Genomic DNA, 25,824 nt, shown 5'->3' on the forward strand with positions numbered 1-25,824 from the left:
ACTTGGCGTATTCACGGTAATGTTTGTTTCAGCGGTATCCGTTTTGTTTTTAACAAAGTTGGGAGTTGCAGGTCTTATGCTAACACGTAGCGTGTTACAAACAAGTTCTAGAATTACTATGAATGCAGTCAATAACAGACAAATCTCTGACTCTTTTGTCTCGTTTAATGCGCCTAATAGTTCAGGTTGCCTTACGGTTTAGTTTTTCCATATCTAATTAATGGACATGTATTTGTTAGATTACCCCTCCAAAGCAGATTTCTGTTGTTGATCGAAATGATTCAATTAAAGAACTGAAGATAGCTGCAAAATAGAAAACTGAATTTCTGTAAAACTGGAGGAGGCTGCTGATAATTAACCTTATCCTCAACATAATTGTGTTCTGAGCTTCATTCCCCCATGGCTGATTGCTTTATATCTCAGTAATTCAGTTCCACAATCTGTGGGCTTTTTATTGTCTTGGTATATGCTCTGGAGTTACTTAAAATTTACAGCAGGAAGATATGACTGCTTTAAATAGAGATGATTTTAAGATTAGGAAATGATATGTGTCAACTGTTGCGACACTGACTTCAGAAATTATGACTTTGAATTAAAAACTGGCGCAAAAATCCTATTTCGGAGTAAGAACAAAAGAAGTCAGATGCTTTTAAAATCCAATATTTTGGGACGAAAATGACAAATGCACATCTAAAAATGAGCTACATGAAAAATAAATGAAAAAACAATCTGATTGTAGTCAGTCATCTTCTACTTAGCGTGTTTTTTTCCAAAGGCAATGGGAGAATAGACGATGCTGTTTTAGTAGAAATGACTCAACTGCAGTTCCATAGTGCTGCTTTTTCCTGTGAAATTTTTAGAATTTGGAAGAGATGTTCAAAAATAGCTTTAGTCGCCACGAGTGAGCCAGATCCAACATAGCATTCATATCCGTAGAAGATGAAACCAAACTTATACAGGTAAATTGCTCTTTCTTATCGAGCTGTTACTCCATCACTATGTCTGTAATGCCAAATAACACTTGTGTTTTTTTATTGAGTGTGTTTTTGACTGATAAAGGCTTTTCAGAGCAAAGGTTGAAATGCAAGACAGAAATCAAGCTGTGGCCAAACTGAACAACCCCCCCCCCCCATGCAGCCCGAAGGTCAGCGAAGACACTCAATGAGGCTTTCTGTGTGCGGTGACAGTCTGGAGGGAATCAAGCTGTGCTCTCAGCACATGTTGAATCAGCCACTATCTGACTCGCGCTGCGCACGAGGAGGCACTGACCCTGTTAACGGCTAATCAAGAACTTAATTGAATACATCAGTTTCCTACAGATACAGCATTTACTCTAAAGCTATGGTCACATGTTTAAGAAACCCCCCAAAAAACGTGAGTTCTTGAATGTGCATTTAGCCTATGGTGTTCACACTGGACAAGCAGGGAGGGGCTTCTTCTTCTTTTTCCTTTTCTACTGTTTACTAGTGCATGTCCACCACCTACAGTTGGAAAGGCTCGGTGCACAAATGCAAATCTTACTTCAGTACCTGGTATCATAATCAGACACAAAACCGCAATTATTAACACCGTCCATACATCACTACCAAATCGGAGTCCCTGATTGGCCAAAGTTCTGGTTTAACTTTCACCACGGAAGCAATGGCTGTGCGTTTTGTACGCAGAGCCCAAAAATGATTGTAGAAGCTTGTTTTGAACACGGAAGCCTGAAACGTGTATATACGCGTTAACATTGAGTTTTCATTGGAAGAGGTCACTTGAACGCACGTTGTCGAGGGTTTGTGGTGTTTGTGGTTACTTAGCATTAAAATGCAGCCCCTCTTGTCAACAACCCAAAAACTTGCAGGACCCATACGGGTCAACCCCCTAAGTGAGGTCATGTGACTAAGGCTTTATTTACTTCAGATTATTTCACACGAAAACAAGCAAACTGTGTGTTTTGAAAGCAGAAGCCTGAAATGTGTGTTCACATGCGCTCACAAAGACTGTTCAACACAAGAGGATTCTTGAACGTGGGCTGTGGAGGCGGGAATCACTGGATACCTCACGATACGATGCAATACATGCCTCACAATACTGATGATATCAATGATATTGAAGATATCGGAATGCTGAGATAATTTTAAAAATCCTCTCTAATAGCTCACATTATATAGAAGAACACATATTTTTGGGGAAAATATATCACCATTTATTTTTTAACTTGAACACAATCACAATAAACAACATGCGTCTTAGTTTGAGCAGCAAATAATAGACACTTTTGTGCAAATAAGTAATTCTATGTCTTTGACAAGCATTGACACCAATTGAATTTGACTTATCTGTAAAATTCAGTGTTAACAATAGTAAACAGGAACAGCAGTGGCACTACTTAGTGCTAAATTGTTGTAAACAACAAAACAAAAGTAAAATAATTCAAGTAGCTGGCAGACACATTGGTGATCACAACAGTCAGTCTGCCAAAGGATGGCAAATATGTTTTACAGCCTATTTAAACGAAAATAAAGATCGATACTTGATGAGAACCGATCGAGATCAATCGCAGGACTGAATATCACGATGTATCACAATATCAATATTTTGGCATACCCTAGTGTTAACGCAGCTTCACTGGGAATAATTTTGGACATAAACAGCTAAATTACTAAAATGATGCACAACTGCATTAATGCAACACTTTAACAGTAAAAAAAACGAATTTAAAATAACTTTTCTGCAGATGCAAGAAGTTTTAGTCATCGCAATTAGGTTTGTAAATCAAGACAAGTGCCTTTCCAAGGATGTCAGACTGTGACAATAAGTTAAGCTGTACAAAACATTGAAAAATGAGATTTTAGATCTTAGCAGTCAAAGAATTTAATAAAAAACAACACGATAAAAAGTTAAAAAGCCTGTTTAAACTATGACAGGACGAAACTTTCACTTTCATTTGTTATTATATCTGCTTGAATAAAAAAAAATAACACCAGAAAAGGTAAAACAAAAGCAAAAAAAAAAATCAAAAGGGAAACAGGAAGAGCTGGACAAGAACAAGTGTACTTTGTGTCAAACAGGTCCAACCCATTGACAAAATCATAACTGCTGAAACAAACAGGAGCGAGCGGAGCACCTGTCAGACTGGGTTTGTGGGAGTGGAGCTTGGACAAACACCAGAGGCAAAGACAGCTGAGAGACTACTTTCTTTCTGTCTCACCAGCTCATTTGCCTGTACTCTGATAAACATTCATCATGGAGGCCACTAGCTGCACGTCTGCAGCCTTCTTTGGGATTCTCGACTCGTGTTACTCGGAGTGCTAAAGGAGAGATGGAAGCTGGTGTATCCAAAGCCCACAACAACCATTGCTTTACAGCTTGTTTGCAGACGGTGACAATCCACCGCAGGGAAACTTTGAACCTCACACACACACGTGGATGAACTTCACGCAGGGAGAGAATGTCCTCAACAGCCAACTATTAAAAGCTCTTCTCACATAAGTCCCGAAACCATTCCAACCCATCCAGCACCTCAAAGTGACCCGAGAGGCTATAAATACCAAACCACAAAATACAGATGGACATGAGGGCAAAAGGCACACACGCAAGAATGCAAAGCGTAGCATTTTCCCGCTGTTTTGGTAGGAATAGAGTTTCTAAGCACCTTTAAAGAGGGAATAGAGTTTCAAAATAGAAACAGGTGAGCGTTCTCCTTTGACATGGTAAAAAGCTAACTAAGAGAAATGGCTGATAACAGAAAGGACACGTAGTCTATTAAAGCATTATCTATCTATTTACGACAGAATTATGGCATCTGGTGAATGATATGTGGTCGATAGTCATCGGCTCGGGCCAGAGGATTCATCTTGGTGACAGGCTTGTTTATTCACAGGCCATATTTCCGCTCAGGTACAAGCAGATCTGGACATCTTTGGGACAACTGAAGAGCACTGACAGTTGATGAAGAAAACTTCAACTTTAGGTACATCTCATGGGTTGGTCAAGTTTAACAACCTGGACGTAGTTTTAGGGTTATTTTATGCTCGTGGGGCCATAGAACTGTCTGACCACAAGAAGAGATTTGCAGCCTGTATAGGTCCGCCATGCTTCCTCCTAAAGATACACCTGTGTGAAAGCCGAACAGGTTCGTCTGCATGCCTCTGCGGCTCGCACGCAACAAAAGCAAAACCACCTGCAACTGACAAATTAATAATAACAACCAGAATGTCTGCAGGTGGACATTTAAACCAAAGGGTTCTCTCATAGAAACGTCTGCAAAAGTGTCAGATCTTTAAATCCTTATTTATGTCCTCATCTGTTGTTGCTTTTTAAAGAAGCATAAATCTTGTTATTTTATATTAAAAGTATGTCAAATTTTGTCGTCTGGTGACATGCTGGTCTCACTTTATAGTGGATCTTTAGATAGTTTTTGAGAGTCTCTCCGAGCGCTCACAACTTACTTGACTGTGGCTCTGGTGGACAAGTCCTGAAGATCTCCGGGGTGAAAGAGCTGCGCCTCCTTTAGTCCAAGTTTGCCGCAGGCCTTGAGGAAGACGTTGAGGTTGTCCTGGACAGAGAACAAAGCGAGGATCAGGGCCGTCCACCTTCAGAGGCAAAGAATAATAACTGAAGAATTCCCTGGCAAGGACACACGACTAAAACTGATTACTTCCAAAGCTCATGTCACCGGGGAGCAGGAGTGAACGGGAGGAGCAACACAGGGGCAGGACACACACAAACACACATGCAAAGACAGCAGGGGTGGGGAGGACGGAGGGGGGGGGAGTTGAAAGGCTGTCGGAGTGACAGAAGCAAAGCCATGTGGGCTGGGTCGGGGTGGGACAAAGTCTAAGCAGGAAGAATGACATCACAGATTTGCACAAGTCCCACCCAACCGGCCGTGCCGGTGCAAAGTGACGCACTTGGCCGCACACTCGCTGCCACACTCCTCTTTTCACAACCTGAAACTGTACCCCCCCACCCCACCCCAACACCTCCCTGCCAAGCCTTTTACTCGAGATTACCTGTGGAATCTGCAGGGTGGCGGAGTATTGTGGAGACAGTTTGTTGCTATGAAACAAACGTGCCAGTGACAGAAACGGACAAATATTTCCCTGAAGCAACTTCAGAGAACGTGGGAGTGGAGGGACGGTTTCTCTTCCGACACGCTGTCAATCACATCAGCGAGCGTTGAAAACAAGCTGAAGCTCTAGGATTAATTCAAATAGTAAATATGCTCATTATCAAATAGTACATTGGTCAAATCAGAAAGAAAATAGATTATTACCAGTAAAAAACAAGTAAGGTTTAAGGTATTGAATTGATTCAATTAGATGGACTTTCACTTTTACGTGTTTTTTTGCCAGCCCTTTCCGTGTTAGCTAATAGGATCATCTAAATATACAAACTATTTTATTACTGTTGGAAATGTGAGATTCCCAAAATATCAGAGGCCACAACAAAATATATATCAATGAAAAAAGAGGAGAAAATTCTAGAATAAAAAGTCATGATTTGACATCTAAAGCTAAAATTCACTCTATTTAGTTATTGTTCAATGAGTTTCATGAAAAAAACTAATCTCAACATTTTTTTTTTAAATCGGACTAAAAAAACATAAAAGAAACAGGTATTTCTTAATTTGATGATGGTTCAAAACGTGTCACTAGGCGTAGTCGTGTTTTCTGTGGCGTACAAATGACTTTGGACAAAACTGAAAGTGTGAGCCAACAAACTGGTAGTAGTAGTTTTAAGAACCAACATTTCCTTCAGACATGTTTTGTTACTCATCATTTACTCAAACAATGGCAGCGTATTAAAAAGGAAGACGTTTTGAAATGTTCTGGACGGCCGGAATAAACCATCCATCACTTAGATCTGTTATAGTAAAACCATACAAGTAAGCCCACTCTAAAGTTAATACTACTTAATGGGAAATATATATTTAACACAGGATAAGTTCCGATTTTGTCTGTTTTTACATCATCCATAGTTTATACGAGAAATAGTACAGATTAATGTGAGAATCGCTGTTATATATACAGGGGCGGAGCTATGGGGGGCCTACTTTGCCCCAAATTTTTGAGTCTATATTGATCTAATTTTTGACAAAAATGTAGAAATCATCAATACAACTTTGTTTAATCATTGAAACAATAACAAAAGCAACACTTTTAGATAGCAGAAGTGTAAACAGAATAATGACATCTAGACCAATCGGACAGTCTTATCTCATGTTTACAGAGGAAATCTTTTCAATAATCTTTTTCAAAGGTCTGACAGGAAAACAATCCCACTGACGGTAAATGATATCTGATCTTATGGTGATGGTTCAAAATATGTTTAGAAGCGGAAAGTGGCTTTGTGTTGCATACAAATTACTTTGAACAAAACTGAAAGTGCGTGGTTGTTTAAAAACGAAAATTTCCTTTGGAATTTAGTACCTTTTGTCTTTCATTCAACTTCATACTTCTTATTCTAAAAGGAAAGACTTTTATTTTATTTTTTTATATTCTGGGACTGGCTTTCCCTTGGCCCTGTCATTGTGAAACCCTATGACTAACGTTCTCTAGCATTAATCCGGGAAAACACACAATAAATAAATAAATAAATGAATAAATTTGACATCATAGACATGTCTTTCTCCTAACACGATTCCAAGTTTTTGAGTTACTTACAATCTGCTGTAATATAAAAAATACTCTACATTCTAAAATCCATCATTCAATTCTCCATGATTCAATAGGTCATATTTTAACACCTATTATGCTCCTTCCTTTCATGCAGCTTTTGCTCAGTAAATGCAGAACCGAGGTCTGTCTTCCTTCCATTCCCACTCTCTTGTTGCCAATTCATGCAGACCCCCCAGTAGAGTAAAAAAAAAAATCTTCATGTGTGCCAAAGCTGCAGAAGTCCGCTGTTGAGGAATCCAAAGACTATTTCTTGTGATACTCCACACACTACAGTGTTTCAGAGAAAGCTGTGCTACATTTGTTATTGAGAAGTATTCAGTCATTACAAACCATGATTCTCCTTACCTGCACAGAGAATAGGAGGTGTGCAGACATTAGTCTCCACACAAAAAACAACAGAAAATTAACAGAAATTGAATTAATTTGGATCTGATTCCTTTGATCCCTCTGATTATGCAGTACAGCAGACACAAAAACATATATGATATTGTTTGTTTGACCTGTGTTAACTTTGAAATCACACACTGCATGAAAAGAAACAACAAATTTGGTCAAAACTGATAGAAATATTTAAAGTTCCACTCCGATCATCTTCTGATCTACTGTAAAAGCATTCCTAGTGGTCTTTTAATTATGATTATGCTGATTTTAGTCAAAATTTTTAAAAAGTTGTTTCGTTTTCTGGGACATAGTTTCTGCAGAGCGGTAGGAGTTCCATAGAAATTCACCTCCGAGTGTTGGGGACTGTTCAGGTGAAGAACAAATTTGCAAGCAATACTGCAATACTAAAGTTATCCAGCTTGGACAAGGAAAATAAAAACGTACTGTACATGGATCTAGTCCTCTACAAGTGGATGCATCAGAATGGAGCTGAGCAGGAAGATTGTGGCCTGCCCAGCATATTTTCTATGTAACAAATACAATCTTTTGAATAAAGAAAGACTCAGAAATGCAATTTTAGGGTTAATATTTTGTCATCAAAAAAATCCAACAAGAACCTGTTAAAAGCACCAAAAACAATAAAAAAATCAAATTCTTTTTCTAAGCAAACCACATTATAGAACATAACATGGTTGCAGCATCAGCGTCACCCAGATGTTACAAAGTTCTGACATACCCTTTAAAGTTGGACCTGGTTCAGCTCTGAGATTACTTTGGGAAGTTGAGAATGAAATATTCCAGCATTTAGGGACAGGGTGTTTTCACAGACACTAAATGTAACAGCTGCATATAAGAGCTGACGTAACAACATCAACAACCTAAAGGACTTCAATAATTGAATCTAACAGAACAGAATTCTTTTCAATACATGGGGAGACTCATAAAGGATCACCCCCACGTAAGAGCATTAACAGACCCCCCTTACAGTTCCACTGCACGCAGAGAAGAGTTAAAGGAATGTTATGCTGACTTGTGTCTGCACATAATCCTGTTAAATATGCTGTACCCATTCAGAAGCCTCTAATCCTCTCATAAAGACTTGAGGACCCTAATTTAAGCAGTTCGCACCAAAGATCCGTCTCCTGAGGTGTCTCATATGACACAAAGGACCTTCGTGCCTGCACACTGTGTTCCGTCTATCTCGTGCATTCGTCATCTGACAGGTAACAGCACGTAAAGCTGCACTTCAAACAGCAACATTTTCACATCCTGCAACAATAAACCAAGAAGAGATTAAATACCTGAAACAGGAGCTCCTTTTTTCAAACAGGTCCGACAAATGGTCTCCAATCTCAAAAGTCAGCTCCAGTCATAACATGCACCCATAAAACATAAACACGGTAACCACACATGGTCAATGCCTGTTGTTGTGCAGATGATTACACCGACATTTAGACTAGTAAGGACACCCTCAAGGTCACCCAGACGGCCGTTTATCTCCTCCCCCTGGCAACTTAACTTACCAAGGAGTTGTTTTTTGTAGGAACACCCAGAACGATACCAATTATAGTGTATTTATGGTGGGCAGAGGCCAATGGAGGCTGGACTTGTGCAGAACCGGGGCCAAACTGTACTGCCATGACCCAAACCTGCAGCTCACAGAGTGCTCAGCGGGAAGCAGAACAACGCTGTGATAACGTGACGAAAAATTCCCTGTGGCACAAGTGCAACCATAAAAACTAGACTCCTTTCTGGGGCCAATGCTGCCAAAAAAATCTGCAAAAATGCAGATTTACTTTCTTCGATCCACCCAAAGCTTTTACTTTGCCAGAGATGGAGCCTGGTAGCAATTTAACACACGGAAAACCACTTATGACTAGAATGGGGGAAATTTTTCATATCCGAGCGTCACTGAGGCATGTTGTGAGAGATACTTGCACTGCAGTTAAGGCAAAGAGAAAGTTTTTAAGATTCCAAACATTCATTGTACTCGTTTCTGCATGTAAGTCTCATTTGTACAACTGGTTGTGCTTACTGATGTCAAAGCAATTTTTAGAGGGGCACAGCTCTTCATGTACAATGTACTCTGTCAAAACGTCAGCTTGTTTTGAACAGGTTGCAAGCAAGGTTGGGTATTATTGTGAGGAAGCTTACGAAGCTAATGTGTACAGTGTTGGCCTGTGTTATTTTTACTAGCAAGCTTGGGGTTAGCATAGCCACAGTAATGTTTGTTTTAGAGGTATCAGTCTGTGTTTTATGTGTTTCAAACAAGGTTGGGGAGTTACAGGTATCATAAATACGCTAACTAGGCTAATATGTAGCAGTATTGGACTGTGTTATTTTTACAAGGTTGGGAGTTACATGTATTATAAATACGCTAACGTGGCTAATGTCTAGCAGTATCGGATGTGTTGTTTTTACATATTACTTTTAACGTTGGGAGTTACATGTATCATAAACACGCTAACGTGGCTAACATGTAGCGGTATCGGACTGTGTTATTTTTACAAGGTTGGTAGCTACATGTATTCTAAATGTGCCAATGTAGCTAACATGTAACAGTATGGTACTGTGTTATTTTTATATGTCACATTAAATGTTGGGGGCTAAATGTGTTATAAATACCTTAACGCAGCTAACGTGCAGGGGTGTTGGACTGTTATTTATACATGTTACTTACAACATTGGGAGTTACATGTATTATAAATACGCTAGCACGGCTAACATGTCATGGTATCGGACCGTTATTTTTACATGTTACTCGCAAGGTTGGGAGTTACAGGGATTCTAAATATGCTAATGCAGCTTATGTGTAACAGTAATTGACTATGTGTTATTTTTACACGTGACCATCAAAGTTGGGAGTTACATGTATTATAAATATGCAAACACAGCTGACATGCGGCTGTATCGGAGTGTGCTATTTTTACATGTTACTTGTAAGGAGGGAGTTACATGTAATATAAATACGCTAATGTAGCTAACATGTAGTGGTATTGGACTACATCATTTTTAAATGTTACTTGCAAGGTTGAGAGCTACATGTATTATAAATATGCTCACATAGCTAACATGTAGCTGTATTGTATTTATGTGTTAACACTGTTGGGAGTTAATGCAATGTCTGTTATAGCAGTGTCAGTCTTGTTTTTTTACAAACAAGGTTGGGAGTTAGCTTTGTTACAGTAACATTTGTATTAGCAGCATTAGTCTGGTTTGTTATGTGTTGCAACCAAGTTTGTGAGTAACAGGTTTACTAAATTTGCTAATGTGGCTAATGTGTAGTGGTGTCAGACTGTGTTTTTTATGTGTTGGAAACAAGATTGGGAGTTACAGGAATTGTGAAGATGCTAACGTGGCTAACGTATGTCACAAACAAATTCTATTGTTACTTCGAATGCAGTTAATATAGTCAGACTGACTCTTGTCTCGCGTAATATCCCTTATATATGACCTACGTTTAAAAATAGAACATTTATTGATGGTCTGGTCTACAATCCACCACCTACAGTGCGGAAAATACAAACGTACATTCTTATACTTTAAACAAAACACTGTATTTTGTATGATAAAAGCAAGAAAACGGGGCAGCTGAACTGAAAGCAAAAAGCACTCTCACAGTATAGAGTAGATAAAGTTCTCCTAATGCCAACCAGAAGCCAGAACCAGAACATTTTGCATGAGAATTTACAATCAGCAGGTTTCTGGATTCGGAAATACCACGCAAGTGCTACAGATGGAGGAAATAATGAGTGCCTCAGCAGGTGCCCGGCCCCTTCCACAAGCAACAATGCCCGACAAACAGCAGGAAATCTGATTTGTACCTCAGACATCATGGAAGAATGTTTACTGTTTACAGGGTTCTGCTCTCGACCGTGCTGTGTGTTACAGAATTCAATGATACACAAACTTAGAGTACATGAGGTGAAGGTTTTAACGCAGTTCCTCCAGACAGCTGGACTCAATTACTCCCACTTTTCTTCTCGAGGGATGGTTTCAAGGTAGGTTTTAAATCTCTACTTGCAACAAAATTGTTTGCAGACACTCCCAAAACATCTTTCTTAAAAGAGCCATGCAATGTCTTCAAAACCTCAACAGGAAGGCTCTCTGATGTGGAGCCACCAGCATTGTAAATAGAGGTAAAAAGAAAGAGTTCCACTCATTCAATAACACGTTTTTCAGAAACCAAACTCCATCCTGGTTCAACAATGATCAAAACCTGTCATGCTGCTAAAGAGTTCTTTCGTCTTAAATGGTTTTGATTGCACATAGCCTGGAGTGTACAGGGCAGCAGGTTCAAAATGCATTCAGAAGTAGCTTTGTAAAGCAGCTCTCTATTCTCTATGGATGTTATGAAGAGCGACAAGTCACTGAGGCAAACACTTGTGGAGAGGAAGACCTGTCAGCTCCTCATGTGGAACAAACAATAACTTTACATCCGTTTCCAAACAGAGAAAATGAGGAAAAACTCACCAGTCCAGCGATGGGAGTCGGGAGTCTGTTGACCCTTTTGATGAGACCGGGCTTGATCTTGTTGATCAGACTGTGGGGGAAAAGAAAGACATGGAGCGGCTAAGTGAAAGCACCTTTTTAACAGGGAGGCTGGGCTCACCACAGAGGAAAGAACAAGGCTTGTCAAACAATCCCTCCGCTCCGTGTTTACAACTTAGCTTAATGGGCACAACCTGGCTTCAGTTTAGAAAGCACCAGTGGTGCAACATGATGCAAACCAAATGAGCCCGGCGGCACTAACACACACCCCTGCTACTGAAACCATGTCAAACAAAGCTGAAAGCAAACACATTTAAGTCAAGAGAATGGTAATGATTTTATGCTGAAGACGGATTTGTTTTTTTGAAGGTTTTTTAAGAGAAAGAAAAAAATGGAATAAGCAAAATAATTTAGAAAATCTTAGTGACAATATTTGTGACATTTAAAAAATGTAAAAAACCTTGATCTTATTGAAAATCATTTTTCACTTTATGTAAACGACTGGAAATCAGGGCTGATCACATCATTTATTTGAAAGGATTTTGCTTATTTATATAGAGTGCCAATTTATTACAAGAGTTTGTTTCTATGCGTCACACAAAAAGCAAAAAACAACATCCAGCTTTGGTAAATACGATCAATAAGATCTCCTTTAGTCCAAATGGTTTTGATAAAATCAGAATATTTTAACTATATTCTAACAGCCTTTTTAAACTATTAACAGATTACATTAAAGGATTCTGGGGTATAATCCATTTACTGGGCGTGCAAAGCGTGACAGTAGAGAAAATTAAGTAATAACTCCTTCTAAATGAAAGATTATGATCAACAGAATGAGTAAAGGCGACAATCTGCCACGAGTGGTTGAGGTTTAAGAGTCCAGGAAAGAAATACACAAAGATGTAAACACTGGAACATCTGAAGTAAGACAGATGCACAAAAAAGACTAACACACTGGAGCAAATGTAATTTTACAAACTACATTTGTGCTAAAGCAGGGACATTTGTGTAGGCGCAAAGCTACAAAAACTCTTAAAGAAACTGACACAATCCTTTAATTTTTACAGCATCAACATATCCAAGAATGTGGAGCTACAAGACACTAAAATACAATTTTTAAAACAGAAAAGGAAAGCACATTTAAATTTGTAAACTATCTGACATTTTTTTATGATTTTGGATGACCCCCTTTTCCCACATTACTTTTTCAGCTCTGTCATTAAAGTAACTGGGTTGACTTTACAGTTTGAAAAAAATGTAACAACTGAGATATAAGCAACAAAAAGTGACATTTCAAAGGACAATTCTAAGTATTTAATTGGAAATGGGAACAGCCAATGCTTTGATCACCCGTAGCCCACCTTCGTCCAACAGTGACTAGGATAGGCTCCAGCGTCCTGGTGACCCCAACAGGAAATAAACAAGTATAGAAAATGGATGGATGGATGGATATACTTAGATCTAATTTAAAAAAAGGATTTGGATTTTTTAAATTATAATATTTAAAAATATAATAAAATGTCCCATTTTAAGCACTTTTCCATCAAATATTATTATTTTTCAACAATAAGATTTTCTTTGCTTTTTAACTTCATTGCAGTATTAATGTAGAAAAAAGGTAGCAGTTCTTTTTTTAGGTTTTTTTATCTTAAAAAGTTAGTAGTTTACATCTTTACTGTAATCTTTTATATATACTATATATATATATATATATATATATATATTGCAATATATAAGCTTCAAATATTGTTTTTTACCAACTGAACTCCTGAGTAATACTATGTTCACACCAGAATGCGGTTTTAGCAAATGGTGTTCACACCGGACGGTCGCTACCCAACACTAGCACGTTTCCCACCTGCTTGGAAGAGGCCAGGTGGGAAATGTCAAAGCGGTGCAAATCTCACGAACCTTGCTTTAGGGTTTTTCTTTCACAGCTCTATTCCAATAAATGAAATCGCAATTATTAATTTCTCCTCCATGATTAGTTTTCAAACGTTTGGCACTTCCATGAATTAAAGGGACGCTATCCATATCAGTCCCTGATTGGTCTAAGTTCACCTGGTTTAGCTTTCAGAGCACATTTAAATGGCCGTGCGTTTTGTGTGTATGAGCGGAAAACAGTTGTAGAAACTTGTGTAGCAACCCGTGAGCACAATAGTTTTGAACAAAGGCAGCCTGAAACAACATGGACTTAATGTACATAGACTTTTCATTAACAGCAGCTCCTTGAAAGTATGTAGCTAACACGTAGCATCAAAGTGACCAAAGGCTATAGCTAATCCCCCTGACAATAACAATGCTGTTCTTAAAGAAATGAAATTGCAGTTATTAAAAAACTGTCAATGGCACCTAAAAAATTTTAATAAGAAAAATTAGCCTAATAAAAAATATTAAGTCCCTCAAATTTGCAAAACACCTGAAAGTTACCACTGTAAAATCCTCAAAGGTAAATGCAACCATTGAGGGTTGAATCTAAGCTTAAAAGAAGGTCAAATGTCTGACTGAGCTGCAAATGTTCATTTGATGATAGTTTAATGTATTTTCTCCACTTTCTATGTCAAGTCTTTCAAATCTGTTATGCAAAAGCAGCAGTTTCAGGAGAAAGCTCTCAGCACGACGTGGAAGAGTTTCTCCAGACTGCAGGCGGATGGGAGGGGCTGACAATAGGTGTAAAGGAAGAATGTAAAGGCCATTTGGGTTCATGTTATTCATTTAACTGTGAAACAAAAGCGCTTCATGAGATAACGTGGGGTAGTAATCATGTGTGCGACCAACAAAACACATTCCTTTCCAAGCAAGACGTTCTGATAACCAACAACACAATGGGAGCAGAGTTTCTAGGTGAAGGTGATTTAATCTGCCTTCCTCTTCCTCGTGCTGTGAAAACACCAACAGCTCTCTGATTGTTGTTCCCTGAGATTAAGACAACACTGGAGTCAGAGTCCAATCAGCAGAGCGATCAGCTCTTTTTTTTCTTTGAAGAGATGCCAATAAGGTTTTGGAAGAAGCAATTAAAGCTTCCTGCTGATGTGTGCAGATCACATCACTGTCTCCATCTTTGCACACAAAGCATAAGGGATCCAATCGGAGAAAAAATCAACCATTCCTGCATAGATTCTCTAGCAAGCTCGTGAAAACTCAATGCACTAATGAGAAAGTAGCGTTCTATTAATGCATTGCGGGTTCCTCTTTGGGGTTTCCACTGACTCTGACTGCTTCTCATTAAAGGAGGGATGGCACTCTGCCTAATCCACAGATTGGTAACATCTGTCATAAGCACAACAAAACTCAGACTAAAATAGATTCTTGCAAATCTGAGCATGAAAACATCAAATGGCTCCACTGGAAACATGCGCTCACTTTATGTGGCCCACAAACAGGCAGCACAACAGTAGGGGCTCAGCCTGGGAAACACCAGCAGCACTTGGATCGCCGAGTTTAGAGGAGAGGGATTCCTTCTGAATGAGAGAAGTGAAAGCGCTGCCTGGGAAGGGCAGGGTACTTACTCACACAGCAGAACGCCACTCTCCAGCGCTGATCGGAAGTCGCTGCTCCCAAAGTTTTTCTTGGTTACTGCCTGGAAAAAACAACAACAATAAAAAAAAGGGGGGAAAAAAGGATTGCACATAAACAATGAGAGAAGCAGCAAGTCAGGAGAGGACACGAGTTGAAATCTTGGGCGGTGAAGCTGTAAAAGAAAGGTAGGATGTTGAGAACAGTAGCAGAGGAAATCAGAGGTATTTCCTCTTGATTCCGCTCACGGTGTGCGGGGCAGAATCAAGCACAGTCCTTCAGGTGTTGTTCAAGAGTTCCCAAGAGTCTTTGTTCTCCTCGGCTTTAAAGTTGCAAGCTGCTGGTAGATGCTGGAGCTGAGGAGAAAGGCTGCAGGCTGCAAATGGAACACCAGACAAATGCAGCCCTGCCTTACAGCTGCAACAGTTTCCCATGATCTCAAACCAGCACCGCAGACCCACCAGGAGCCATTATGTAAGCAAACACAAACTGTGCATGTGTGACCTGCTGTTTTATGCACTTCCACACAGAACTGTGAAAGCACAAAGCAATGTCTTTCATCTTCACATGTGTAGAATTTGCAATCAAAATAATTAAAAAAAAAACATTAATCATTCCCATCTTTGTATTTTTTTTTGGCAATAAATTTTGCTCAATTAGAAATCCAAAACCAAACAGCTAATTTTGTAAATGACCCAATTTAGCCATTTATTTCTTTAACAAATAGGAGCATCAGAAGATGTGACAGAACCATGCACAGTTCTGTAGCATGGGACACTATTGTGTTACAACAAGGCTACAGTGTTCACAGAAAAGGTGGACTTGAAGGAAAGGGTTGTGGTGTTTTGTTGTATGTCAAGGACACTGTAAAGTGTACTCAGGTTACATGGCTTAAAGAAATCATAGTAATTCAGCCAACGGAGTGGTGTCAGTCACAATAAAGACCCACTGGGAGGCAAAAAATTGTTTTTGGTGTTTATTACATGTTCTTGTGACATTTTTCAAATAAAAAGGGGCATGTGTGAATATATTAAGTTTATAATTGCATTTCTGAAAATGTCTTTATACCAATAATTTGGAATCAGTTAGTGGAGATAAAGGAATGACACACTTCCTTTTCTGGGACCGCTCCTCTTTGTGTGTCTGTTCCTCAAAAGGGTTGCAGGGACAACTCTTCTTCATAAGTTTGTTCATGAAGAGGATTTCCTAGAGTGCTCCTCTTCATTTGTCTGTTCCTAAAGAGAACTGCTAGGACCGCTCCTCTTCATGCGTCGGTTCCTAAAGAGAATTACTGGGACCACTCCTCTTCATGTATCTGTTTCTGAAGAGGGTCGCCGTGACTGCTCCTCTTTATGAATCTGTTCCTAAAAAGGTTCCCTGGGACCGCTCCTCTTCATGAATCTGTTCCTGAAGAGGGTCACAGGGACCGCTCCTTTTCACGTCTCAGGCAGGGACTGCTTCTTTTTATGTATCTGTTCCTCAAGAGGGTCACCGGGATCACTTGTTTTCTTGTGCCTGTACCTGTGGAGAGTCGCCGGGACCACTCCTCTAAACATTTCTGTTCCTGAAGAGGGTCGGCGGTAGTTCTCCTCTTCATGTTTCTGAAGAGGTTCGCCGGGATCGCTCCTCTTCATGCGGTGATTCCTGAGGGGGCCGCCGTTTATCACCCTTGGCTGTTTTCTATTCCAGAGCTGGGCCACTGGGGCTGCTCCCCTTCCCGTTTCCTGCCCTGTTGGGAGTCATCAGAACTGCTCCTCTTCATCCCTGTACCTGAAGAGTTTCTATGTAATCTCTCTCTGCTGCTGGGCAGGAACCTAAACTTTTCCTTGGTCTTGTTTTTGTTCTGCTGCTCCTGCAGGTCTCTTCCAGGTCATCTGCTTCGTCACCTTTTTGTTTCTCGATTGGTTTCGCCATGTTCAAGTTTATCCTGACTCAAATATCAATGCAAAACAGTTTGATGGAGGAAAAACAGGAATGACAGGCTTCCTGGCAGCACTGACTAACTGAACATTGGCAGCATCCTGTCTGTTTCCGAGCGTGTGTAGATGACAACCTAAAACTCTGACAGGGTGACAAGAAGATCTTGTTGGGTGTCTTTTCCTCTTGTCCGTCTCTGACATCGAGTATGTCAGAGAACTTGGACTCAGTTTGGAGAAAATACCAGGTTCACTGCAAGCAATGCTGCAACTGGGGTTTATCAGAACCCCAGCTTGATCAGGCCCCCGGTTTGCAGAAGCTGGATGAACCAGACGCTCAAATCAAGACAAAAGTACCAGCAATAAAAGCTGATCGGCTTTGGCGGAAAAGATTTGGCAATTTTTTAAAGGCTGCAACCCACATACTCAGCTCTGCTGCTCTTCCCTCAAGTGCGTGTTCCTGACAATGTGGCATCATTTAAAGGGAAATTAACTGGCTTTCCGAGTATTTATGATTTTTTGCCACAGGCCTTTATAAACAGTAAAAGTTCCATTTAAACTATAATGTCAACAACCACACAGAAAAGAAATTTAGAAAAAAAAGGTTGAAGCAAGCAGTAAATGAGAGAGCAAAACAACACTAAAACATTTCGAGGGATTAACGAAGAAGAAGAAAGAATAGAAGATCTCACACACTTGTGACCTAAATGTTACCATGTTAAATAGAAATTCACCTAAAATATGCGGGACTGGTGGCACGGCGGCCCCCCCACTTCCCGTCACCTATCCGTTTACATGCTCTCCTGCTAGCTTATGGCTTCTCACAACCCCAAACCAACATTAATCCGGTCCAACAAAATTGGCCAGCAATATCAGAGTTATTCCACCGTACAGCTTAGAGACAGATACCAGCTCTGACGAGGAAAACAAGGAAGTACACAGATCTATTTGTCTACAAGTGGATGGATCAGAATGGAGTGAAGCAGGAGCTCACGACTTGCCGACTGAACCTACCAGGACACAAGCTTTCTCCAACTGTTTTTTTATCTGCTCCTGATTCACAATGATTTGAAAAAATAACTATTTAGAAATGCAATATTAAGCTTCATTTTCTTTATCTATGACCTCCGTGATCAGAAAAATGGCACAAGAAAATGTTAAAACAGTTTTCATCTGAAGATTTACTATATCCATCTATTTTTCTTCTTTTTGTCTTGAATGTTTGGTGAAAGTTTGATTACAGTGAATATGCTTGATTTTTTTAAAATACTTTTGAAGACGCTAGAACAATTTAACAATCATTAACAGATGTTCAGAAAACAGTGCAGATAATGCTTGATGTAAGCAAAAAAAAAAAAAGGCATCAATTTGCGGTGAAGAGTGACCCGTTTGTGTCACATTCAGGTGTGATGCTGCGTCACTTTATGAATTCATATTTGCAGCTTTACTTTTTCCTCTCAGTTTCTAAAAACAGAACAGCTTCTTTACTGAAAAAATATCAATTTTTAAACGGATTAAAGGGAGTTTAAATATTTTTTATTTCCACAAGGGGCGTGTTAGCTCCAAAACTACCCAAATATCAAAAGTTGATGATCAGGAATCGTCTTGTTCCCTGCTTCTAGCTATTGTATCGTTTCAAAAAAAGCAAAAGCTGAGACAAACGTGGGAATTCAGGTAATGAACATCATTACATCAGAGAGTCACAACAATCAGCCTGACTGCCAACTGCTGTTATTATTTTCCTATTATTGGTGCTACACCTCAGAACACACCCTGAGAAACCTGAGATGGCCAAATGCTTCTCATTCCAAGACCATTAGACCGAACGGTAATTGATGAACGACATGGAAGTTCTCACACAGCCATCAAATCGTTCTGCGTTTGTACACTGTAAACTCGCTGGGAAATATTTGTTTTGTTGACAAAACACAAGGAGACGAGCTGTTGTTTTTGTTGACAAAAAAGTGCCCGAACCAAGAGCGAAAACACAAAGAGAAACTAGAAAGGTTGCAGTTTCTGCAATAATGCTAGGGCAAATGTTTTTTATTGGCATTATTCGCTGAAGATGCTGAAGCTTTTTGCTGAAAATTGTGATGCAATTTGCTTTAATTAATGAAGGGATTCACTGAAAATACAAAAGTTATTTGCAAAATGTTAAATTAGCTGGAAGACTGGAAATGTTGTCAAAGAATTGTGAAAGAGCAAAAATCATAAAAAATTGCTTGTTTCAATAATTGTGTGAAATTTACTAATGCTAAAAGTACAATTTCCAGAACATACTGAATGTTTTTAATTGCATAAATTTGCAAAAATTTTCCATTCATTTCAATGGGGCTCAAAAATCACATTAAAGTGCGAAAGATTTTCGAAAACCAAAAATACAACCGATAATGTCGTCAGCGAGCTGAACATTTTGATATTAGGATTGCAGAAGTTGCTGAAAGTGTAATTGAGTTTTACGATTCAAAAAGTGTACGAAGAAAAATAAATAATAAGAAAGAGAAACAGAATGACTATAGTGTGAATCCTTTGAAGCATTCACACAATTATCCTAAAAAACCCAGTAGGTAAAAGATTAGCCACAAACGTTAGCATGAAGCTAAAATATAATATATATATATATGTATTACAAAAGATTAAAGCATAACCCATGAATATATTTAAAGGTTTGTTGCTAATCTACTTAAAATTTTAAAATTTGAAGACTTTTTCATTCATTTCCTATTTTGGTCAATATTTCAAAAATGTTAAAGTTCATGAAAACCAAAAATAGAAGCAGTAATGTCCTGAACGAGCTGAATGTTTTGATACAAAGATTGCTGAAAGTGTGATTGCGTTTTTATTTGCTGAAAAACATACAGAAAGGAGCAGGAGAATCACTATAGTGTGAATGCTTACTGAGCATTCACACTATAGAGTATTTCGTACATTTTCAGTGGGAACATCCGTCAATCAGGTGATCTGGTTTGTTTATGAAATCCTGACCTCTACTGGGATTCATCTGCATGTAAATAAACTATCATTTTGAAATCACCTTTTTGGTGCTTTAATCTCTTTCTGCTATATTTGATCTATTGCTTTCTATGTACGCTCCTCACCTAGCTGAGCAGTAAAGACACCTCCTGCCCTGAGTGACAATCCACCCAGCTGAGCTTACATGACACAAAGCAAACACGAAACCGCGCTCCATCACTGTCACCGCGCCGACTCCCTCCTGACAACCGCCTGTGCACCAACAAACTGCTTCAGCGGCCAGGCTTGAAGGAGCTGCTGCTCCCCTCAAGAATGTGCTGCTGATGTGTCGGAACTGAGCTCCAGGAAAAGACTAAAAAAAGTGGTCCCTCAGAGTGCATTATGGGATCTTTTGCGTTAAGATTGAACCGAGATTACTGCAAGGAGTATAAATAATCGAACGAGTCTGTGATCATATTCATCTACATCGGATGTTGGTGCCAATGACCCCCCCCCCCCCGTCCAACCACCACCACCCCTGCCAGTAATTGTTTGATTCTTCGCCCTGACTGAAGCAGATTGAGGCATGGGTCACCAGGGGGCACATGGGAGATTGTTCAACTATTTCAGGGATTGGACTCAAGAAAAACATACATCCGAGGAAGCCATCAGCACCGACCGCACTGACATGTTGGAATAACAAGTGAAGCCAGCGGCTTCTCGTGTGAGGGCCTGTTTCACATCAGTACGTCTGGAAGTGCACGGCCTCGCTTCCAACTGCCCGAACCGTTAGGAGACCTGAAGTGGTGCTGCAGCGCTGGAACGATGACGCCGCTTCCAACTTCTACCATGGAAAACGATACATCTGCACAGGCTTCAGGAGGCGAGGCTGCTAAAAGATATGCAGGATTCCAGAAACGATCAGAGAGGTTGATGTTATTGCTGGAGGTTGGGAAAAACCACCCACACTGGGCTTGTTCTGCTCTGATCACAATGAGGATTCTTTGAAATAATAATAGGAAAAAAAACATCATTTAAATTCATTACTACATGTAGAACTTCACAATAAAAGTTGGATTTACATCTAAAACATCTATGCTAAAACTAATGCAGAGATCCATCAATACAACACCTGTCAAAATGGTCATTTTTATGATCCTGAATGTGTCACATCAAGGTCACAATTTAGTTTGTGATTTAGAGGCGCCAACATCTGGAATAAATAGTATATCAGACAATTCCTTTAAAAAACGTTTAAGGCAATCCCTGATGATAAATTGATTGTATTATGAAATCTAAAGGTTTTTCTTTTGTTTTTTAAGACTTATAAAGTGTATAATTGTGAATGTATAAAATTGTATTTTATGTTAATTTAAAGTTTTATTGGGTAAAGGCTCTAATACAAGCCCATCTGGTCTTTTTGCCTCTTCCTGCACCTATTTTTTAAACTAAACTAAGTTCAAACTTTTTACATTAATGATTTATTTTTGGTATAAAGTGGAGACTTTTTGTCTAAAGTCCCACTCTGATCATCTTTTGATCTATTGTAAAAAACATTCCCAGTGGACTTTTTTTTATCATGATTATGTGATTTTTTAGGACATAGTTTCTGCAGAGCGGCAGGAGTGTATTAGAAATTCATTGCTGAGTTGTGGACGGGGTCGTTGGCATTGAAGCACCTCCTTTTCCCGTCGCCCATAACTGAGAGCTCTCTGTTCACACTCTCTCCAGGTAGTTAGTGCATCAGAAATGGTGAGAAATATTGGAATTATCCAGCCGTATAGCTTTGAGTCAGATAGATTCCAGCTCAGACGAGGAAAACAAAGACGTTCATGGATCTATTTGTCTATAAAAAAAAGGATGCATCACGCTTGTGGCCCACTCACTGAATTTTCTACATCACAAAATCGCTTTTTTTCCAACTGTATTTTTTTTTTGTCTAGTCCTGATTCTGAACAATTAAAAAAACCCAAAATAATATTTTAAGCTTAATTTTCTTTATAGGAATGGAAACATTTTGTGAAATTGAAAGTGGGATAAAGGGGATTCCTTATCAGGAATCATTTATAAAACAGAAGACATTGCAATTACACTGCATCAGTTTTTTTTATGTGACACATGATCCTCTGATTCATGCTCAGTATTGTGTAATCCGTTAATATATTTTGGATCAACTTGCGACATGAATTCTAACTCCAACAGTGTATTTTATTTTGAAAGTAATGACTTACCCCTAATGTCGTGGTAACTAAAGGGATGTCTCAACTTTTCCACCTCATCTCTTCACTTTTGGTTTCAAGGACTGAAATATCTATTTAAACTTCCAACATAAGAATATTTTTTATGGTCAAACAAAATGAGTTTTCCATGGAAATTTGAATAATTACTCATTTTTTTTAATGAAATCAAATGAAATTATAAATTGAACTGAATTGCCATCTTGTAAATTAACATATTTAGCTTTAAAAGGAGCCGGTGACAGTGAGCTACTAGTAAATGAATAACAACAGGTTAGTTATGCAGAAACACTCTCACTGCCGTGTTGTCATGAAATCTCCACCTTTCTTAAACTGGATAAAACAGGAGAGCGCCTACAGGTGGAAGTAATCTGCTCGGTCACTTAAAAAACAAAAACCAAAAAAAAAAAGATTGTTGTTGTAGAACAAATTCAAACTTCAATTAAAAAAGAAAGTAAATGTGGTGATTTGTAACCTTAACCACAGAACTTAAAAAGATTAAAGCCACAGTTTAGTTTTACAGCTTCTGTGGCAAAAGAGCCAACAGGCTTCAGTAACAAGCCCTCTAGTGGTCATCTGAGGAACTGATCTGGCTCCTATTTTCAAACCAGATTATAGATATTATTTTGTGTGTGTGTGTATTTTAATTATTTGCTAATTAAACACCATTTCCTGCTCATTTGTAGACATTTGTGTCTTTTTGCAGGCTAAAGACTTAAACCGGTAAAACTCAGTCAATTTTTTCTTACATAAATGCAAAATAACATAATTATTCATTTACATTTCCAAAAAAAATAAACTTTCATAGAACCGCAAATGATGTAAAAGTAAAGACATATATGGAATCAAATAAACAGTGTGCTCTAATACTGTAGTACTGTATATGAACGTTTGTTTTTTTGAATGGAATTATGGAAATGAACATGATATATTTTCATTTTTTTAATTTTGTATCGTCATTTTTAATGGTGTTTTATCCGTGCTGGGGACCAACCAGAGGAAGACCAAGACCTACTGGATTTGCCTATGGACCCACACTGGATTGAGCTCTGACAATGACAAGACATTATATCTCCTGCAATCAAACCCTGGTCTCCCCTGGATTTGCCAGTCCTACATGCAGCCAACTGGGCCAACCAGCTGCTCACGTTTCAGATATTCTTATTTTCCCTCAATCTGTGGTCTCCCCTTCATCTAAAGGAGCATCACAAACCATGACACATCCACCTCCGTGTCTCTCTCAGCGAAATCCAACACCTTCAAAAGTTTCCACTTGGCCTCTCACATTCAAACCACTGAAACCGTCAACACTGATCACTTGAAACATTTATAATGTTAGAGTAAACACATGATCTAGTGGCCTGTACGTCACAGAAAAGCTGTTTTTTCACAGTTAACAGCCACACTCCCATCCTTTCTCCTCAATTAACGATTAGCTCCGTTTTATCAGTGGGGTCTGTGGCTGCAGGACGCCGGTGCCGACAGCTGAGGGGACCGTGTTCACGGCCATGGCCGCTCACGCAGGAATGTGTCCATGTGACGGGCTCCAGACCGACTCTTTTTACACCAACATGCCTCTGTTCAAAGTGCTGTAAAGCCAAGCAGCTTGTTAATCATTCTGAGGCAGAATCCAGTAACCACAAGCCTTTCTCCTGGAGGGGAAGGTGTTCTCCCCAAGACAAAATATATAGATATGTGGGGTTAGGATCTTCTATTTATGTCAATCTCATTCATATTCTTTCTGACATAATAGCTTTCACCTCCTGTTTAGTCCTCCTCACTCTCCCTGCATCCATGACCCCCCCACCTCAATCCACCAGCTAATTCATGACAATGGGCCAGTGTGCAAATGTGATGTCACAACCAAAGCATTCATACCCCCTCCTCGTGAAATCAGACCAATATTTATCTAGCAACGCCACGCTAGGAAGGAGGAGTGTGAGATGAAGGGGCGAGACGTCGTCTGCATCAGTGAAAGTTTGGTTTTCGGAAAAACTTACTATACAAGGTCAGTCAAAGCACAAACGGTGTGAGGTGTGACAAAAGGCAGAAAATAGACATTTTACTAAAACAAAGGAGACAGATAAACTATCTGATATTTGCAAAGATAAAGTTAAAAACCTTTGTCTCATTAGGATCTAAAAATAAGGAAATTATTACTTAAATGAGTCAAAGTCTTAGAAAATCTTAATTTAAGACTAAAAATAATAATGATTTTTCATTCAGTTTTAAGGATGTGATTTTAAAGTTTATTAAATGAAGTTAGATTGGCATTTATGGTCATTATTTTGAAAGAAAAAATAGAAATATTCTAAGAATAATTGTTAATTCTAAATTTTATGAGGATTTATTGTAACATTTTATTCACATTTTGTTCTAAAATTAGTAATTTCCACCTTTTTTACTAAGTTTTTTGTCACTTTAATCAAAATGAACTACATTTAGGTACATAAAAACTAAAAAAACAACATTTTATTGTGCCGTATAATATTACGTTTTAGGTAACTTTTTTGCTTGTTCTGAATTCCTTGTTTCTAGATTTTCAATTATCATTTTAAAATTTCTTGTTAAGTAAAATAATAGATCATTTTACTACTTTTTGGTGATTTGTTCTTCAGATTATAGTGTTTTTTCCTCCTTTGGAGATTTCAAGTTACCTTGGTTACCTGAGATGTGAGGACAAGATGAAGCACATACCTGCACATCATCCATCTGTCAGAACTGCAGCTGCTGCTTCATCCATAGTCTTAATGCAACCCAGGTCCAGTCATCCAGCACCAAGCATCACATGTCCGAAAGCTTCTAGATCCAGACTCACCTCAATCCATCTCTGCGCCTCCTGGAAGGCTTCCTCGGAGCTGACGGTGGACTGCTCCCTCCACTCCATTCCCAGCCTCCTCTCTGAGCTCCAGCAGCTCCTGTGGTCCAGTTCAGACTCATTCAAGCCCAACTGCTCCTGTCATCCTTCAAATATGCTGCCTTTTGTTGTGCAGCGGCGGGTCATCACTGGGCAAGGTGCAGAGCTGCATTGTTCTCTTACCTGTGCTTTCATCCGACACACCTGTCCGTCTCTGCAGGCGTCAGCTCGGGTGGAGACGAACGTGTTTGGAGGAGTGGACCAACTTCACGTGAGGTGTGAAAGGAAGGTGTGAGAGAACCCACAGCCTGGAGTCGGTTAAATACCCCTCAGGAGGGCTTGTTTGAACAGCAGGTTCCACCGCGGAGGGGAGAGCGCCAACCTCCAAGAAAAAAGTCACCGGATCGGCATGTTTCATGGGAAAAAATCGCGAAACTGAAATAAATGGAGATTTGGACACTGCCGAGTTTCAAACACGAAGATATAAAAAGTTGAGCACCTGGAAAAACTTTTTATTGTGGGGAAAAAGCCGATGGTCTGTTCAATCACAGTCCAGCACTGCCTCCTAGCGGCGAAACGGAATACTGCAGGCCAAAAATAGCCGGGAAATCCAACTCTACCGTTTAGAAAAACTATTCTTTTTATTATTATTTTTTTTTATTTAATTATTATTTATCTATTTTTTGTGGGCATTAGTTTTTAAAATGTAGTTTTTAAATATGCCTATTTACAATATCAAAATGATAGAAATGCTGTATTTTTTCTATATATTTCTGTCTACATTTATTTTTCTATATTATTGACAT

The 25,824-nt window shown here is 39.1% G+C and overlaps 1 protein-coding gene across 1 annotated transcript in view; it reads right to left on the minus strand.

Annotated features, from left to right (window-relative positions):
• Window positions 1-25,818, minus strand: part of lmo7a (LIM domain 7a) — a 62,919-nt gene extending 37,101 nt beyond the window's left edge. Inside the window, exons 1-5 of the mRNA XM_036209766.1 lie at window positions 25,202-25,818; window positions 24,980-25,079; window positions 15,050-15,120; window positions 11,523-11,592; window positions 4,437-4,543 (exon numbers count right to left, since the gene is read on the minus strand). Coding sequence (XP_036065659.1) covers window positions 4,437-4,543; window positions 11,523-11,592; window positions 15,050-15,120; window positions 24,980-25,048 — 317 coding nt within the window. The 5' untranslated portion in view covers window positions 25,049-25,079; window positions 25,202-25,818. The remainder of the gene's footprint in view (window positions 1-4,436; window positions 4,544-11,522; window positions 11,593-15,049; window positions 15,121-24,979; window positions 25,080-25,201) is intronic.
• Window positions 25,819-25,824: the final 6 nt, after the last annotated feature.

This window comes from Oryzias melastigma, linkage group LG21 (genome assembly GCF_002922805.2).
Source record: "Oryzias melastigma strain HK-1 linkage group LG21, ASM292280v2, whole genome shotgun sequence".
In the NCBI taxonomy this organism is placed as follows: Eukaryota; Metazoa; Chordata; class Actinopteri; order Beloniformes; family Adrianichthyidae; genus Oryzias; species Oryzias melastigma.